Source organism: Periplaneta americana, chromosome 8 (genome assembly GCF_040183065.1).
Source record: "Periplaneta americana isolate PAMFEO1 chromosome 8, P.americana_PAMFEO1_priV1, whole genome shotgun sequence".
Lineage (NCBI taxonomy): Eukaryota > Metazoa > Arthropoda > Insecta > Blattodea > Blattidae > Periplaneta > Periplaneta americana.
Window position 1 is genome coordinate 136569751 of NC_091124.1, and position 19353 is coordinate 136589103.

General features: G+C 33.8%; 1 protein-coding gene across 3 annotated transcripts in view; it reads left to right on the forward strand.

Moving 5' to 3' along the window:
• Vps20 (vacuolar protein sorting 20) overlaps positions 1 to 18966 on the forward strand; it is a 69331-nt gene extending 50365 nt beyond the window's left edge. For 2 of the 3 annotated variants that reach the window (XR_011333585.1, XR_011333584.1), the window contains exons 5-7: positions 1650 to 1815; positions 9180 to 9308; positions 13377 to 18966. Coding sequence is in view for 1 of the 3 variants with exons in the window: in XM_069833700.1 (XP_069689801.1) it covers positions 1650 to 1815; positions 13377 to 13435 (225 nt within the window). In the remaining 2 variants the exon portion in view is untranslated. The remainder of the gene's footprint in view (positions 1 to 1649; positions 1816 to 9179; positions 9309 to 13376) is intronic. The other variant, XM_069833700.1, reaches the window with a different exon arrangement.
• Positions 18967 to 19353: the final 387 nt, after the last annotated feature.

Consider the following 19353-nt stretch of genomic DNA (forward strand, 5'->3'; position numbering starts at 1 on the left):
TCTTCCAGTAATACTGTTTTTTGATCCACTGTTATCCATTGCAAATTGAAAGTGTTGTTTGGAGCATTGTATGTGCCATGTATATACAGTAGAATCTCGTTAATACGATTTTCTAGGGACAAAAAAATTTGAACACCATATACATGAAAACGTACTACAGAAAAACACTTTTTTTCCTCATCTGTGTTAAAAACATCATTTGAGCTGTACTTTTCTACAATGGATGGAAGTGTCATATTTTTCCACACTTCGACAGTGTCAGTATTCACACTTGCAGCCTCGCTTCAGACACATCTGTACATTAAGCTGTGATGGTTCTTGAACCTTTCAATTCAACCGTTTGAAGCTTTGAAGTCCGAAAGTCCCATCTGTAGTACTAAATGTGCTGTTTTAGCACGAACCATGGTGCCATTGATTTGTATATTCGAAGCACGGACTTGTTTGAACCACTTTAGTAACACGTTTTCTAACTCTGGAAACTGACCCTCATGTACATGTTTTCGTTTGCCGCTTTTTGCTTCTAAATACGCTGCTTCGATTATTTTATTTTATTTTTTTGCTGACTATCATATTCAGTGTTGACGGAGGAATGTTGAGTTTCCGCGCAATATCAACGTGCTTCATGTGCGGGTTGTGGTCCATTTTTCTTCATTTGTAATATGCCTTACTTTCTTTTTATCCATGGCATACAAACTCGTGGCTTATGTACAAACTTCCACCAACAGTGAAACAAGTTATTGACAATACTATTGGACTTCGTCCTCCTTCGTCTTCTAATGGAAACGAAGGAGCAGTGCACTGCATTGATGTAGGCAACGGAGGTGAGGGGGTGAGAGTGGGAGAGAGAGTGTATGCACGCGCGATGTGTGATTGTTTATCATTATGGCTGCCGACCGCCAAGTTTGAACGCAGTAAGCGGGAGACATCAAATGTGTAAACGGGTAATTTTAATGTATGTTTAATGGAATTGGGGCTGGGACTTCCAAAAATAAATGTACTAAATAGGAAAACATGGTAATGAGGAATGTGCTAACGAGATTCCACTGTATAGAATTTGTTTTTCCATTTCTGTACTTCTATTTATAAGATTTGCGATTTATCTATAGGAATAATTTCTTTAACTATTTTGAACTTTTGAGTGATGGACTAATGGACTGCAGTCAGAATACTATTTTCTGTTTGACTGTCTTTAGAGAGGAGGTTGACTAGAGAAGAGATTGACATCATAGTCATGCAGACTACATCAATGTTGTCATGTGTTAGTTTCAATATTTACAGTTTCTTAGCTTATGAAAAGTTTTCATTGTTCCATGGCAGGATCTAAAGTGACACATCACCCAAAGCAGCACCCAGTCAGAGATCTGATTGTGGTGGTGTTCTACCTGTGGAATTAAATTTTATTTTGGGATTCATCATGAACTCTTAGGCTTATGTAGGTCATTTAGCATTATACAGAGTGCACTGCTAGGAGGTGACCTACATTACACCCCAACTACAAGAATTTGATCATGACTATTTTATTTGTTGTGAGAAGCAGACAATTTATTTTACGTTTTGCATAAAAGATACACCATTAAGAAAATATGTATAATTTGCATGATCTGATTATATTTTTCATGTAAATAAAACTTTTTGTGTAATTTTGGTAGGAGATTGATGATCTGCTCACTGGAGCTCTCTCAGTCGAGGATGAGGATGAAGTTGAAGAGGAGTTGGAGAGGATTATTCGAGCCGAGATGCCTGAGATGCCTGAAGTTCCAAAGGAAGAGCCTGCAGCAGGTGAACCATTATTGCCAGACGTACCTACTGAATCAGGTAGCCAGCAGAACTGTTTTACTTACGTAATACTGACATTGGAGGTGTGTCTCATCCCAGAATTAACCTATTTTGTCTCATTCACGTTAAGTTTTAATATCAAAGATCTAAATTGAAAAACCATCGATTTTATTAGCTCTTTTAAGAGCATTTGTTGTGATAAAATGCAAACTTTAGATCTATTTACCGTGTTGTAAAGAACCATGAAATTACGGATTAAGTTTCTTCTTCTTTTCCTTTTTTTTTTTCCTGTGTGAGAAGTGATTTTTTTAACCACAGGCTGTCAAGAAAAGCACATTATTGTAGTACTGTAATGGTATATTCAATGTTGGTTCATTGTTAAGAAATTAGAAATGTATTAATGGTATGAGAATTGATATGGTTAGGCGAAAATGATTTTCCTTTAATATTTTGTTTTATCCAAGGAGTAGCTCAGACTGTCAAATCTATACATTTAATAGAAAGTCTTTAGATTGCAAAATATATTTTGAAAGAGCACCTTGACCAGTGGCGGCCGGTGAAGTTTGGGCCCGGGTGTTGCACTTTCTGTGATGAGGGGTGTAGGATTAGTTACCTTTATCAGTACATAGTCATGAATATTTTAATCCAATGATGCGTATGTATTGGAAAAAGTAAAAAAAAAAAAACTATGTTTTAATATAATTATTGTTATTGATAATGAATCTGTAAATCCTGTACTCACCTCATCTAAATAGAAAATCCATCCTCCTCTCTTTCATTGCAGCAAATTTGTCAATTACGCGCTGGTTGAAATCTGGTATCTCCATGATGAGGTCCTTCTCGATGGAAAGCATCGCCAATGCCGTCAGTCTCTCTTGACACATAGAGTTCCTCAAAAAGGTTTTAATTCTGTCCAGTGTAGAAAAACACCTTTCTGCTTCCACTGACGTCAAAGGCACAGTCAACACCAACTTTAGAAGTTTTGTTGATTCGTTGAATGATTTTTCTAAATTATTGTCTACAATGAAATCTAGCAAACTCACAGCTCCTGACAACGACTGAAATTCCTCTGCTGAATAGATGGAAAATAGTTCATGTGAGAGTTTTGCCTTATCAAAGAAACTGTATATTGAACACACCTTCTTCACTGCTACTTCTGGGAATTTTACAGTATACTGTTTAAACATATCCGGTGAAAACAGGTTTGATGCCACAAGATGTCCTGTGAAATTAAAGCGGTCTTTAGCTTCGCGTATTATAACGTCACACACTTCCTTTGCTTCTCTTTTCCACGCTGTATTATCAGTTTTCCTCTTCTTTGATGGCGTACTAGAAGATTGTGTTGGCATTTTCAAATCAACGTCAATTTTTTCTTGAGTGACCTGAATGCTCTGTTCAAAGTTGCATATAGCCCTCTGAGCAGAAATTGAATTGATTTCTCTTTTTTGGAGTTGGCCGAACAAGATGTATACCATTGGCATTATTTTGCTGAAGAAAGACAACCAAAAATTGAATCCATAGCTGACAAGGATCTTCTTATGTCCAGCAGCCTGGTGGAGTGTTTGTGAGTTCTTTATTTCATCCTTTTTCAAAATTTCATTCATGCATTGAATGATATCTTTCTTATAATCAAACACAGTGTTAACACTTCTAGTCAGAAAGTTCCAACAAGTGTTGCTGGCTCGGGGTAACCTTTTCTTAACTACTGAATCAAGAACTGCAGTCCGCTGCAGGCTAACAGAAAAAAATGTGCAAATAGCTTGTAAATTGGCAAAAAAAATTCGAACATTTCTATTTATCGAAGCAGCCTTTCCCATTACAAGGTTAACTTGATGAGCATAACAATGCACATATTCAGCATTAGGAAATGTTCTTTTTATTATTGCTTGCACACCTCCAGAAGACCCAGACATAACAGAAGCTCCGTCATAGGTTTGTGCAATTAACTTCGAAACATTCTCTTCCATGTCTAAATTGTGCTTTTTCAATTCTGCATAAATACAAGAGGCCAATGTTTCGGCGTCATGGTGCTGAGGTGAAACAAAACTCCAAAACCTTTCAACAGGCTTGCCCTTATCCACATAGCGATATACAATGGCCATTTGAAATATGTTTGAAATATCGCTTGTTTCATCTGCGATGACTGCAAGAAAATCTGCCTCTTTGATTTGTTCTGCAATTTCTTCTTGACAAACCTCCAGCATTGCTTGAAGTACATTTTGGATTGTCTTGGACGTTCCCTTGAATACTGTGGCCTTTTCTAGGTGGGATTTTAATGCACCATCTAATTAAGCACTGAAATTAATTAGGCCTCTATAAACTCCAGGGTTTGATGACGATTCAGTTTCATCATGACCTCTCAAGGCTAATTCGAAAACACCACAAAATCTAACACAGTTTATTAAAATGTTTAATATGTATCGATTTTGTTTCACTTTTTCATTATCTTCTGCTAACTTTCTTCTGTAAGCACTGTCAAGCTGTGAAGCCATATGTACATTCCCGTAAAGTGTAAATTTCAATACGTTTCTCAAATGAATAGTTGAAGACTCATGCTTTTTTTATGCTGGTACTTAAATGATTAATATCAGTAATGCCCGTTCTTGTCCACGACTGTTCCCCACCAAACAAAATACACGGAAAACAAAACAGTGCGTTTTTCACTTCACAACCACAAAGCCAGTCATGATTATTGTAAATTTCCTTCCTAAAAATTCTCTTGAACTGTCTTTTCCCCGTAGTAACTGTCTGGACAATATTTAGATCAGGCAATGGTCTACCAAGTTCTTTAATTTTTAATTTCTCTTCGTCAGAAAGTAGAGAGAAGTTCTTGTTTTGTAAACTATTTACAGAATTCATAATGGTAAACGCACGTATATCACAGACTTGACGAAAACATCACTGCACTATAAAAATTGTGATATGTACCATAATTCACATAAAACTCATTAAACTCCAGGAAAGTTCCTGTTTTTTAAACAACTTACAAAATTCATAACCTTATATGCCTACGTACTTATGTCACAAACTTGACGAAAATATCACATCCAATAAAAAAAATTATATTATGCAGCACAATTCACATAAAACTACTTAAATTCCAACAAAAACTAAATATTTAAGACAGGATTAAATGGATTTCACACGATAATAAAACGACTGGACCACATGCTCACCTAGCTACACGTTGGTCAGGAAACAGGAAGTCAGGAAGTGAGAAACCACATGAGAAATGAAGACTCGGAAAAAATCGGAAAATTTCGTCTCAAGTCACGAGTCAGCCAGCGACTCCGTTCGGAATGGTCACTTCTGCAATCTACGGGCAAATACAAGAACTATTTGCTTCCGGTTGTTGCAAGAGCTTTGCCGCGACCAGCTGTGTTAACTGCTGGGATAGGGAACTCTGAACTGAGCCTACCTTCAATACCAGCCCCTACACGATTCTGGCTGTTGCTTGAGCCACACAACGACCACTTATGAAGTATTCACAATTTGATGAATTGTATAAAAGCTGATTATTTTATACTCGAATTCTTGAATGATATATAAATAAAAATATGTATATATTTCAATTCGACGAGAAGGAAACTTAAAATCTGTTTAGTTATTTAATATAAACAATATTTTAATGGGTGGGAAAAACTTGGTCGTTGTGCAATGCTGCAACATGATCAGCGGCCTTGACAGCCCCATCTCATCGGGATTGTAAATTAGATAATTCTATTTACATGTTTTGTTTGCAATTCTGTGTTTCTGAACATAGATACAATCGCCCAGAGGACCTTTTCGAACCAGCCTGCAATACAAAGAAAGAAATATGAAAGTTACAAAAAAAGAAAAAAAAAAAAAAAAAGAGCTTCGCATCTCAGTCATTCCATGTCAAATCGAACACCTACGAAACATGACAACTTAATATTTGCTCCAATTTTTTTATATATTCTATTGATGAAATTAAATAACCCATGTGTAATTTTTTCGGGCTGACACAATTATTTAGTCATTTATTAAATGTTACATTTTCCGTAAATTTGGATGCAACGTATTATGAAAATGGTTATACTGAAGATTCTATAAATCGTAGAAATTTCGTATTTATATCATTTTAAAGTGCAATAATTGCAGTATTATATACTAATTTTTAGTGTTCAATCAAAATATAAAATGGGCCCCTTTTAGGGGGTTATATTTTTTAAATACGTTTTCATATATCAGGGACTTACTTCTAAAAAGGGGAAAAAATATCATTATATTCTTTGAAATGTTTTACGTAGAACTGCGTTGGTTTTAGAACTCTATTCGAATCAGAAGTCGCTGTGCAAATAATTTACTGATGGTGTGTTCGGGTCGGATTGAGTGAGACCGCGCGCCGGAGCATGCAGCCACGACAGCAGCAGCGAGAGTGACTAATACATTCTCAGTGGTGCGGTGTTACTTTACGTAAATAAACAGATAACCTGTAGTTCTAAAAGCACGTAATGTCCCTTCAACACTTAGCAGTTTCCCTTTAATTTATCTAACAATAATTCCTAAGTCTTTCGAAGTAGGTATCGTGTTGTGTTGTGTGCATGTCAAATCAAACACCTGTATACGAAATGTGACCATTTAGTATTTGCTTAAATCTTCTAAAATATGTTGTGCAGATCAAAATAAGAGGTCTGTAATTTTTTCTGGGATCATACTTTAAAATTTTACTATTTATACTCTTTTAATTATATGACAAATTCATCCACGACGCAGTATGAAAATGCTCACTGTTAAGATTCTATGCATCATAGACGTTGAGTGTTGGTGCCATCTGAAATGAGAAGAAATGAACTATTATATTAATTCTTTTAAGTATAAGTTGAAATACAAATGGGGTTGTTTTAGAGGGTCACTTTTTAAACATAACTTAATATTTTTTCATAACAGCTTACTTTAAAAACGCAAAAAAATATACTTACAATCTATTATATTTTACATAGAACTACGTTGGTTTCAGATTGATTTCGAGTAAGAAATAACTTTAAAAATAATTTTTTGAAGATGTGTTCGCTGTGCGCCAGTGGTGCTACGCATACTGTATCGAGTGACAAGAATCTGACCTTGGACCTTGGTAAGGCGAGCATGTTGAAGGGGTGTGAAAGAGTATTAATAGCTTGCAAGGTGCCCTCCAGCAACCCCAACAGTTTCTGTATCAACAAACGATCCAGTTGAGACTCTGTAAGATCAGAAGTGTGTTGTGTTGCTGCAATCATGAGTGACGTGGTAAAACAAAGTTACAGTTACTGTTTTAATCCGTTCAAACTGCCTAATCACAGAAAAAGAAATAAAATATTAATGCGTGTGACCTCTGCAATGCTTGTGAAACCGAAAATGCAAGACGTAAACTTGTCATCTGATCTGAAAGTGTGTAAAAGTTGCAGTGTTAAAATTTCAAAACATCCTAAGGAACAAAGTGTAAGTGAATTGTGTGCGCCTGGTACTAGTGATGTGAACGTGGTAATAGAAAGTGTGAAAAGTGATACCCCTATCTCATCTTCTGGTAGTTCAGTCAGTATTGTAGACTTAGAGAAACTAAACTATTCTCTTCAAAGTGAGAGCAAAGTGGTGGACATTAAATAGAATTGATATTTGTTGTAGTTGATTAGTTTTAAAAGTCCAGTGTTGTGCAAACTGTAGTTATTTTCACAAGTGTATATTTTACAAAAACAGTATTTAAATACAGTACTGTGTTATGTAAATTACGTAAAAGAGTGATATTCTGACCGTGGAACAGTGTAAAGTGGTCACACGACTCTCATCCGGAGCTGCACCTGCACATTATCTTGCAACAGTACTTATGCAGCCCGCGACCTCAAGACGCGCAGCTTGGTGAGTCATTTAATTATTCTTCAACGGCTCGAAGTAGAGTTCTGATTTTTTTTAAGGGCGGTTAAAATAATTTCAAGGTATTTAAGGATTTTTTTCTGTAATTTTAAAGTAAGTCGCTGCCATTAAAACATATTTTTATACATTTAAACGTTTTTTAAAACAAAGTTAACAAACTTATATTTTTATATTATTATGCGAAGAATAAAGTGTGTACTGTCACCTTCAAATTGAGACAAAGAGCAAATCTCTGTGATGATTATTAGTGGAGATAATCATGTTTAACAATAATGATGCGCGACCTATTTCAGAATCTTTGATAACACGTATCTACTACAATAATCGATATAGACAACAATAATAAAACCTGTATTTAATTTTTCAATCCATAGAATGCGTAAAATTTGTTTTATCTAAATCGGAGAATGAAAGTCAATTCCAGGCTAAATTTGTGCGATTTGACGTGGAATGACTCATCTATGAAAACAATCCACCCTATGTCTGATAGTTAGGTTTATTGGAGACTTTCCCATAAACATTGTTGAAAAATCAAGTGATAGAGTTCCGTTCTGAGTTTTTCAAATGTCAAGTAGAGTCCTGTCTCCTGCTACCTATACATATTTAAGTAAAGTAGTTTGTAACATAAAGGAGTTTGACCTTAAAACATCGAAATAATTTGTAGCCTATCTTACAGGCTTGCTATACAGCCTTGCTAAATAAAATAGTTTATCAAATACTAACAGTGTAAAAGAGTTTGATAATAAAACGTCGAAATAATCTAACCAATATGTACATTCTAATGCTTATGTACTCTATATCAGTAACACTGAAAATATTGAAACATAAGAATTGATATTTAATTTGTAAGTATCAGTAATATCTCAACATCCCTAACCTCAGCCAGCCAGTCATCAGTTGTCAGTCAGTCGTGCATGGAGCTGATGTTACGTGAAAAGAGGAGATCTCTGTTCGTGATTGATGGCCATAAGTTCAGATACCATTCATTCAGTAGATTTGACATAGTATTAAAAGTTTTATGAACTGATAATGTTATTTACTAGAGATAATCACACTTGTATCACTGCAAGTAAGATTACCAGAAAAATTATTTAAGATAGAGACTAAATCACTAATATGAACTAGAAACAATAATGGAACTCAAAATTGATCTCTGGGAAACTTCATGTTTAATATTCCCAAATTATGAGTGAGTAATTTTGTGACTATGTAATATATTTATTTATACCTTTTGTTTTCTATTTGGTAAGCAAAATGTAAACCACCCTAAGATCTCATTTTTAGTACCACAAAACTGTAATTCATTTATTAATGTATTGTGATATACGCAATCAAATGCTTAGGTAAATAATAAAATATCCCTCCAACAGTTAATTTCAAATTTAAAGAATTCTGTGCTTCATCCACAACCTAAAATCTGCATTCTCTTTCATTTTTTTTTTCTAAATCCAAATTGCTTTAAAGCTAATACATTATGTTATTACATTCAAAATAATTATATTATCTATTACATTGTATAGAACTTTCTGAAACAGGAGGAGAGTTCGGCCGGCACCATGAGTCGGGTCTCAACATAGCTCAGATGGGAAGAGTGCTCAGCGTGCAAAGCTGAGAGGTCCTGAGTTCGATTCCCAGTGCTGGAACGAATTTTTCTCCAATAATAGGTTTCTGAAACTGTTTTTAAAATGTTGTTAATAAGATATGGATCTATAATCATTAGCAATAATATATTTAAAATGTTGTTAATAAGATATGGATCTATAATCATTAGCAATGATATATTTAAAATGTTGTTAATAAGATATGGATCTATAATCATTAGCAATAATATATTTAAAATGTTGTTAATAAGATATGGATCTATAATCATTAGCAGTAATATATTTAAAATGTTGTTAATAAGATATGGATCTATAATCTTTAGCAACAATATATTTAAAATGTTGTTAATAAGATATGGATCTATAATCATTAGCAATAATATATTTAAAATGTTCGCTAATATGTTTTCGCGGGATATCAGCCGAGTTAAGATTTTGGAATGCTCCAAGCTTTCGACTGCTATCTCTGCAGCCATCTTCAGGGAAGTGATGTCCGAACAGCAAGTCGAAAGGTTATATAGATGTTAGGCTGTCTCAGGTGAAACGGGATTGGTTGGCGGATCGGCCAATCCGGGGCCGGGAATTGTCATCGCTCGTAAGCTCCACCCCTCCCGGGATTCCTGCGTGAAGTTTGGCGGCCGGCGAGCCCTGTTCCGCCGGTTGGAATCGGTTGCCGTCCTCGGTCCGTGATCTTCATGACCTTGATTGTAAGAGGGCCTGAGTTGGTCTAAGGCCGGTGTCCATGCCTGACTGAGCTGGAGTCCACTGTCTCTGTTAAAATTGTTTTTCTCCAGCTTGATCTCTATGGCCTCCTTGATTGTACGATCCCAGTACCCAGTACGAACCACTACTGGGATCGTACAATCAAGGAGGCCATAGAGATCAAGCTGGAGAAAAACAACTTTAACAGAGACAGTGGACTCCAGCTCAGTCAGGCATGGACACCGGCCTTAGACCAACTCAGGCCCTCTTACAATCAAGGTCATGAACAGGGAACGGATTTATATGGACTAAAAATATATGAAATATGTAAATATATATGTAGTTATTTTTACCAAAATATGGAATTAAATATGGATTTTTACCAAAATATGGAATTAAATATGGACTTAAAATTATAAAAAAATGACTATGTACGTTAAATATTGGTACATTTTAATCAAACTAAACAAAAAATATAATGGATGTACCTTATCTTCCAATGTAGTTTCAACAAAACACAATTTTTATTGTCTGTTACCATAACAATAGGTTACAAACATTTCTTTCAAGTGCTGAAAAGTGAATCTTCTTCTATTGTCTCTGAGGATAGATTTATACTGACTAAAAGAGCGTTCGACGTCACAAGAAGTAACTGGTACATAATTCAATTTCACAATGTCTGCTGGGGATAAGTCCAAGTTAATCTTCACTGTTGATTCACCACTCATCACAGCAACAACCTTTTGTAGTTCTTCATATCCAGGGTTTTTTGAAAGTACAGTGTCCACCTTAGCTCTTACTGCATCTGCAACTTTACCTCTACCACGATTCAGTTGTTCCACAGTACTATTTATAATTTCAAAACTTTCAGATAGTGAAAGGTGCCTATTTTGGAGACTTTTGAGCGTTTTTATGATGCATGAAAATGTATGCTGAATGTGAGCTAAGTCATTCTTCACACTTATGTCACAGGTAACTGTTTTCGCAGTATCAATTGAGACTGCATCTTCAGAGTCCAATGCAAGGAGAACATTGTTAATAGAGTCTATATGTTCGGCATAATATTCAACTGCTTCTAGCCATGTACCCCATCTAGTTAAAATTGGCTTTGGTGGCAATGGAATTTCAGGGTACATTTCTTTCAACACGTTAACTCTACTGGGAGCTTTGAGAAATACTTTTTTCACTGATGAAATCAACAAATCTACTTTAGGGAAATTGTCTCTGACCACTTCTGCCACACGATGAAATGCATGCGCCACACAAGTAAAATGAGTCAATTTAGGATATACAACAGATAATGCTTGTCCAGCTTTGACCATATAAGGGGCAGCATCGCTAATAAAGAATAACACATTATCGTACATAATACCCTTTGGCCACAGGATACCCATAGCTTCGTTGAACAGTTTAACTATAGTTTTGTTATTGCACTTTTCTAGAACATCACAATGTAAAAGAATTCGTTCAGAATATTGTTCACTTAACAAACCGATAACTACATTACCAACAAGTCTACCTTCTTTGTCGGGAGTCTCATCAATGGAAACCCAAATTGAACTATCTTTAATTTCATCTCTTATCTTCTGTATTGTCTCATCGTAGATGGATGGAGCATACGTCTTCCTAAGTGTTGACTCATCCGGGATTGTATGTTGAGTATATTTTTCAAGGAATTCCCTGAAGACCTTATTCTTTAGTTTGTAGAGAGGAATATCAGCAGAGATGAGAGAACGGCACAGGTCGATGTTAAACTCAGATCTTACATTCGATGTTGTTGGTTGTGTTAAAAACAATTGTCTCTGCTTGGAATTTAGTTGTTTGTTGGCCTGATGTTTACTAGTTGTAATGTGTTGTTGCACCAGGAACTTTTGTGTAGATGATACTGCACACTGACACAAATTACAAAATAATATTTTATTGTCAGTTGATAAACCATCTTCTTTAAATTCTGAAATGTAACTTGTTAGTTTTGATTTTAAATTGACTGAATGACGTACTTTTGGCATATTTACCGTCTTTATAGTATGATTTACAAAACTGAACCTATGTGTACTCTGACTGGCATTTAACTGTTGAGCTGCACAACTGAAGTCTGTTAAAAATTTTAAATTAAATTAATACAGTTTTGTAACTTACTTTCCCATTGTTGATAGGACTGCTAATTTTCAAATAACTCTGATGTTAAAGGGATTACTGAACATGTGTTTAAATCTCTATTGTTGAAATGTATTTTTAAAAGTTAATGGAATTTTGTTTTGTTTTATTGTTAAACCTAATATAATATGGACTGTTTTATATGAAATATGGAAAATATATGGAAATTAACGAAAATACGTACTAAACTCTAAAATATGGAAAAATATGGAAAATAAAAGTAGGATTTTTCAACCCTACACATTGTGAAACATAAAGATAATGCAAAATATAAATTATATTAGCTTTAGAAGTAAATATGTATTTACATATAAATCCTTTCCCTGGTCATGAAGATCACGGACCGAGGACGGCAACCGATTCCAACCGGCGGAACAGGGCTCGCCGGCCGCCAAACTTCACGCAGGAATCCCGGGAGGGGCGGAGCTTACGAGTGATGACAATTCCCGGCCCCGGATTGGCCGATCCGCCAACCAATCCCGTTTCACCTGAGACAGCCTAACATCTATATAACCTTTCGACTTTCTGTTCGGACATCACTTCCCTGAAGATGGCTGCAGAGATAGCAGTCGAAAGCTTGGAGCATTCCAAAATCTTAACTCGGCTGATATCCCGCGAAGACATATTAGCGAACCAACGCCGAGAAAGCCTCAAATCATACATATTTAAAATGTTGTTAATAAGATATGGATCTATAATCATTAGCAATAATATATTTAAAATGTTAATAAGATATGGATCTATAATCATTAGCAATAATATATTTAAAATGTTAATAAGATATGGATCTATAATCATTAGCAATAATATATTTAAAATGTTGTTAATAAGATATGGATCTATATAATCATTAGCAATAATATATTTAAAATGTTGTTAATAAGATATGGTTCTATAATAATTAGCAGTAATATATTTAAAATGTTGTTAATAAGATATGGATCTATAATCATTAGCAATAATATATTTATCTATCTTTTTGTATAACTTGATTTTACTATGGAGTATTTGAGTCTTTCTGGGAACATACCACATTGTATGGACAAATTATATAAATAGTTTAAAAGAAGAGAAATTATTTCAAAACAGGCTATTAGAGCTTTACCTGGTATTTCATCATATTGACAGGAATTTTTTGTTTTTATATGTTTTATCACATAATTTCTGCTGCAGTAGTGGAAATAAATTTTAGATCAGAAAATCCACTGGGGGGGAAATAGTGTCATTATAGTGCAACATTCATTGTAAATTGAATTTGGTCTTCTATGTCAGTTCCAGAGAAAGCAAGAGAGCGCCGCACAAAAGAGAAGCAGGCACTGGAAGCAGCTTGATATCTCTACAGGGTCGTGACTGTGTGTTTGCAGTATTCAGACTCACAAGTACCTCACAACTGCATCATTGTGATCTGCAAGCTTTAACCATTCAATTACATTTATTTCACCATGATGTTACTTTTAATAGCATTATCTTACTACCGGGAAATAATTTTAAAACATTATGTAGCTCGTAATATATGAATAAGCAGAACTGCTACATGAGATTTAGATCATTCTAGATCTGAACTGATGTTGGAACTGTGGTTATGGCTATAATTACAGAGTGATTAACTGAGGTGTATCTATTCAATTCTTGTACATTAATAAACAAGTTTTTTTGTGAACCAAAGTGTAAGAAAATAAGTAACAATATAGTGTTTATAGTGTGTGTATTCTAGTGTGAAAATGTTGAAAAAACATTTTCATTAATTTTTCAAAGCTTGAAATTGAAATCTTATAATTAATTGTGATAACATTCTGTGGCTTAATTTAATCTGATTAGAAATATTTCTAAGTAATTGTGAGATAAATTTGATCCGATAACCTGTGTGAATTCTCAAAGTATTTATTAAAAACACTGTCAGACTTATCAGTTCACAAATGTGATGAAGACAAAGATGCTGTTTTTTTTTTACATAAAAGATGAACATTTCGGTTCCACTGAACCATCATCAGATCATTAAATAGACATACAGAGTACATTTATGTTACAAACAAACAATATTATATGAAGTAGAACAGAATACATAATGGAAAACAGGGTACATATAAAATTACAAGTTTAAAGGGTTAAAATAGGTAAGACATTAACAATAAAATCTATGTATAAGGGAATAAAATTACTTATTAAAGAAATGATCAATCATTATAATCTATATGAGAAAGAAATTGTGAATGGAGCAAAGGCAGCATTTAGCAGCGTCTTAAGATGTATAGTCCTAAAATACCTAATATAATATGATTGCAAATTATGTAACAAAAGTGGCATGAAGACTGCATTTACAAGAATATCAGTACTGGTGTGCTGGTACAAGTTGACATTAAAACGAACAGAAGTGGATTATACAGCTTCATGCATTGAAAAGAGGATGCAACGTTCGCAACATATAAAGTCTTGCAGTCTGAAATAAATACGTAAAAAAATATTAGTTGAGGAAAATTAATGTTGCAAACTACATATTTGATAATTTGGAGACCAAATAAAGCAAAATGGGTTTTTTTGAGGGAAAAACAAAGATAAGATATTGTACTTGCAGAACTGATGCGAAAGATAGATATTCCAGAACTGTTGAAGGACCAGTAAAGTTAGCGAATGTTACGTTTAAAAAGTGTCTAGGTGACATCAAATTGAAAAGTAGGGGGAGAGGGAATTGTATTGGTATGTTGGAGGTCACGTGTATCGGAAGATTTTAGATTATCAAGTGGACTAAGTACATTGGGAATTTGCTCGTTCAAAGGAGATATGATATGTCTTTATTAAATGCCTGAGTAATACGAAATTCTTCGGTGATGTGTATACATGGGTTGTCATTTATGGAGTGAATACCTGTAAGACGTCGTTGATGTTAGTTAATTCATATCCGTGTTCTATTAAATATGATGCAAATTTTTATTTTCCTCTATAGTATTTAAAATCAGAAATATGTCTATTGTATTGGGTTCTGTAGTTTCAACGGTTTTAACCAATGTATCTACTGGGGAAATTTTTGCATTGTAACATGTAAATGCCTCCATTTTGAAATGTATCTCTATTATGAAGTTTATTGGGAAGGATTATTGTTTAATTTATTGTTGGTGCAGAAGGCAATATTTATATTATGTTTTTTTTTTTTTTTTTAAGTTGTTTAATTGGTTAGGTATTTGTCCAAAGTAGGTCTTACTAGTCCATGTTTTCTTAGGATTGGGAGTTACCGGTTCAAGGGAAGTATAATGGTTTTTGAATAACTTGTTTTTCCGTTTTTTGAGCAAATTGTCTATGACATGTTTATGGAAACCATATTCCTGGGCTAAAGAGATGATTTGACTGTTCCGTTAAGTAAATCCAGTTATAACAAAGAGTACAATACTGATATATCATCTCTTTAACCCAGGATAATGGTTTCCATTAACATGCCATAGGCAATTTGCTCAAAAAACAGAAAAACAAGTTATTAAAAAATCATTATACTTCCCTTGAACCAGTAACCCCCAATCCTAAGAAAACATACACTAGTATGACCTACTTTGGGCAAATATCTAACCAATTAAACAGCTTTTTCAAAAAACATAATATAAATATTGTCTTCTTCACCAGCAATAAATTAAATAATATCCTTCCCAATAAACAATACAATGAACATGTTTCTGATTTTAAATACTATAGACGAAAATCAAAATTTGCAACATATTTAATAGAACACGGCCATGAATTAACTAACATCAACGAAGCCTTGCAGGCCATTCACTTCATGAATGACAACCCATGTATACACATCACTGAAGAATTTTATATTACTCAGGCATTTAATAAAGGCATATCATATCTCTCTTGAATGAGTAAATTCCCGATGTACATAGTCCACTTTTTAATCTGAAATCTCCCCATACACGTGACCTCCAACATACCAATACACTTCTCTCTCTTCCTGCTTTTCAATTTGATGTCACCTAGACATTTTGTAAATGTAACGTTTGCTAACATTTGTTGTTGGTCCTTCAACAGTTCTGGAATATCTATCTTTCGCATCAGTTCCGCAAGTACAATATCTTATCTTTGTGTTTCCCTTAAAAACCCATTTCGCTTTATTTGGTCTCCAAATTATCAAATATGTAGTTTGCAATATTAATTTTCCCCAACTAATATTTTTTTACGTATTTATTTCAGACTGCAAGACTTTATATGTTGCGAACGTTGTGTCCTCTTTTCAATGCATGAAGCTGAACTTCTGTTCGTTTTAATGTCAACTTGTACCAGCATACCAGTACTGATATTCTTGTAAATGCAGTCTTCATGCCACTTTTGTTACATAATTTGCAGTCATATTATATTTGGTATTTTAGGACTATATGTCTTAAGATGGTGCTAAATGCTGCCTTTGCTCCACTCACAATGTCTCTCTCATATAGATTATAATGATTGATCATATCTTTAATAAGTAATTTTATTCCCTTATGCATAGATTTTATTGTTAATGTCTTACCTATTTTAACCCTTTAAACTTGTGATTTTTATGTACCCTGTTTTCCATTATGTATTCTGTTCTACTTCATATAATACTGTTTGTTTGTAACATAACTGTACTCTGCATGTCTATTTAATGATCCGATGATGGTTCAGTGGAACCGAAAATGTTCATCTTTTATGTAAGAAACAGCATCTTTGTCTTCATCACATTTGTGAATTGATAAGTCTGACGGTCTTTATAATAAAAACTTGTGTGAGAAGATTACATTTAAAAGTGCAAAGGCAGACTTAACTGTCCTCAGTGATAATGATAAATATTGAAATCCAATGATTGTCACTGAGCAGGCCTCTCATAGAAGAAGACAATTAAAAATATTTGCTCAATTTTTTTTTTTATTATAATTAAAGATTAAGTTATCAGAAACTTAACTGGTATGAATATGACTCAAAGTTGAGTAAAAATTCACTTTTTACAACTTTTAAATAATACTTTGTTAATGTATATCATGCATTTCCAAAATGTGTTATAAAATTGTTTTAGCAAGATGTGGTATCATAAAATGCAATTTTAGCTTCAAGTTGAGAATGAAACCTAATGAGATACAAATAGTTGATGTCCGCAAAACTGTCATTCTCCTTATGTGTATATTTTGGTGAGTGGTCACATTAATACAATGCAACTGTAATGAGAGAGACTTCAATATATCTATATTCAGAATAATCGTCATAATAAAAATTTGAGAAATAATCTATAAATATTAATTTATAGAAATTGTGGTAATGTAAATTGATGATATGGTTTTCAAAATTAATTTCGACTCACATATTGAAGTAAACGTGAATCTATTATCATATTGGAATACAGCAAAATTTTCGTATTTGTTTTTCTGCATTGTAATATGTAAATTTCGTTTTAATGCAAAATGGTTGCCACTAATGGTTTGTCATCAGTTTTAAGCTGAAATTGCGTGTAATTTACTTTCTATGATGAGCATTTTGTGAAATTCAGAACATACTAGAACAGGTGTACAGTAGCTTGATATGTACCTGATTTCGTAAAAACGTAATGATTATAGAAATCCTTACATATAGAGCTAAATTCTCAGACATTTTCAGCCATCACATTCTTAAAATTAAAAATTACTAAAAAATTAAAATAAAATACAAATATAATAGTTATTTATGCAACAAGTGGATAATCTTGATGATTATGGCATGAATGAATGTGAGTGCGATAGTTTTCACGCGTGTCATAATAAGATTATCCACGAGTTGGATACAACACTTTATGGCATCTTAACATTATAAATTGTAGAAAATAAATTATGAAATAATACAGCATCCATAGCTGACATAAGTGTTGATATGTTCGTATTGATCGTATTGATTAGTTGCTCCTTGCAGTGGGATTGAACGTAGAATGAATAACAAAATGGCTGACATTCCAGAAGAAATAATTAATGCAGCAAAAGAGGCAAAGACTAAGCTAGTACCTGGAAAGTGTAGGAAGTTGTATGAGAGGGAGTACAACAAATTTCTGGCCTGGCAGAATGCCAGAAATGTCAGTGTGTCTAACGAAACAGTTATACTAGCCTATATGTCAGAACAGGTAAGACTAATAAATTTGATTGTAGAGTACAGAGCATCAAGTGTTCTGGTATTATATCATAGCAAATACATCATTGCTGTTATTGGCATGTTTGCCATAATAAGCTGATTACACACAATATTGGATGTAGTAAAAACCTGTTTATAATGCTAGGATGATATAAAAACACTATTTGTCAAGTTTTCTCTGAAACAACAAGATGTCTTTGAATCTGGAAAAATTATAGTTTAATGTTACTGAATTAGACATGTAAATTAGTGTAAATATCTCTTTGAATTTGAAGAATTGTATTTACTTACTTATTAGAACCCATCACATATAAGATCCCCTTCTACTTTAAGAACAGAATCTAAATCTAAAAGAAATATATCGTCACTGTGCCTCCAAAATCTGCCATGTGAATTTAAACGGATTTTTAAGGAGAAAGAAATAAGCATCATCACTTTTAATTCTGTCTTTTTTTTTTTTTCAAAGTTACTTTCGGTATAATTTCGTCATTTTTTTATGTGTTAATAGAAATTATGTGGAAGATAGTTTTGAAAATTAAGGAATTAATTGAAAGTGATGATGCTTTTTTTCTTTCTCCTGCAAAATCTGTTGAAATGCACATAGCTGATTTTGGAGGTGCAGCGACGATATAGCCTATACCAGGTGGTTATCATTAAACTTATGGTGTTCAGTGTGGCACAGCACGAACTGTAATGATCGTAGGAGTGTGAAACCTCGTAAATATGCTAATTAAGCAATGCACTCGCGAATTATGCAAAAGAAAAATTAGTTCCAAGCCTTGCCACCAGGTGAAAATATGACACTGTAAGCAGTCAGAACCATAGATGTTATATAATATACTAGACTCATACAGAGCGCTGATGTTCTGTCCAAAATTGAAACCAGTCTGAGCATGTTTACGCCGCCATGTTTCTGATAGAAACAGAGCGGTAAACACGAGTGTCATGCTTGTCCTTTGTTTTGTCTCGGGTGTTTTTAGTAAACACTGAGAAAGTAATGTAAATGATGTGATAATAGTATGAATTGTTATGTTTTGTAAATATTATTATAGTTGATATTATGAAGTGATGTGCTTTGTAAATAGTGTAAAATGGTGATTTCCTGTGCAGCTTGTAAGTGCAAAAACACGTGGCTTAGAGGGTCAGGAATTTC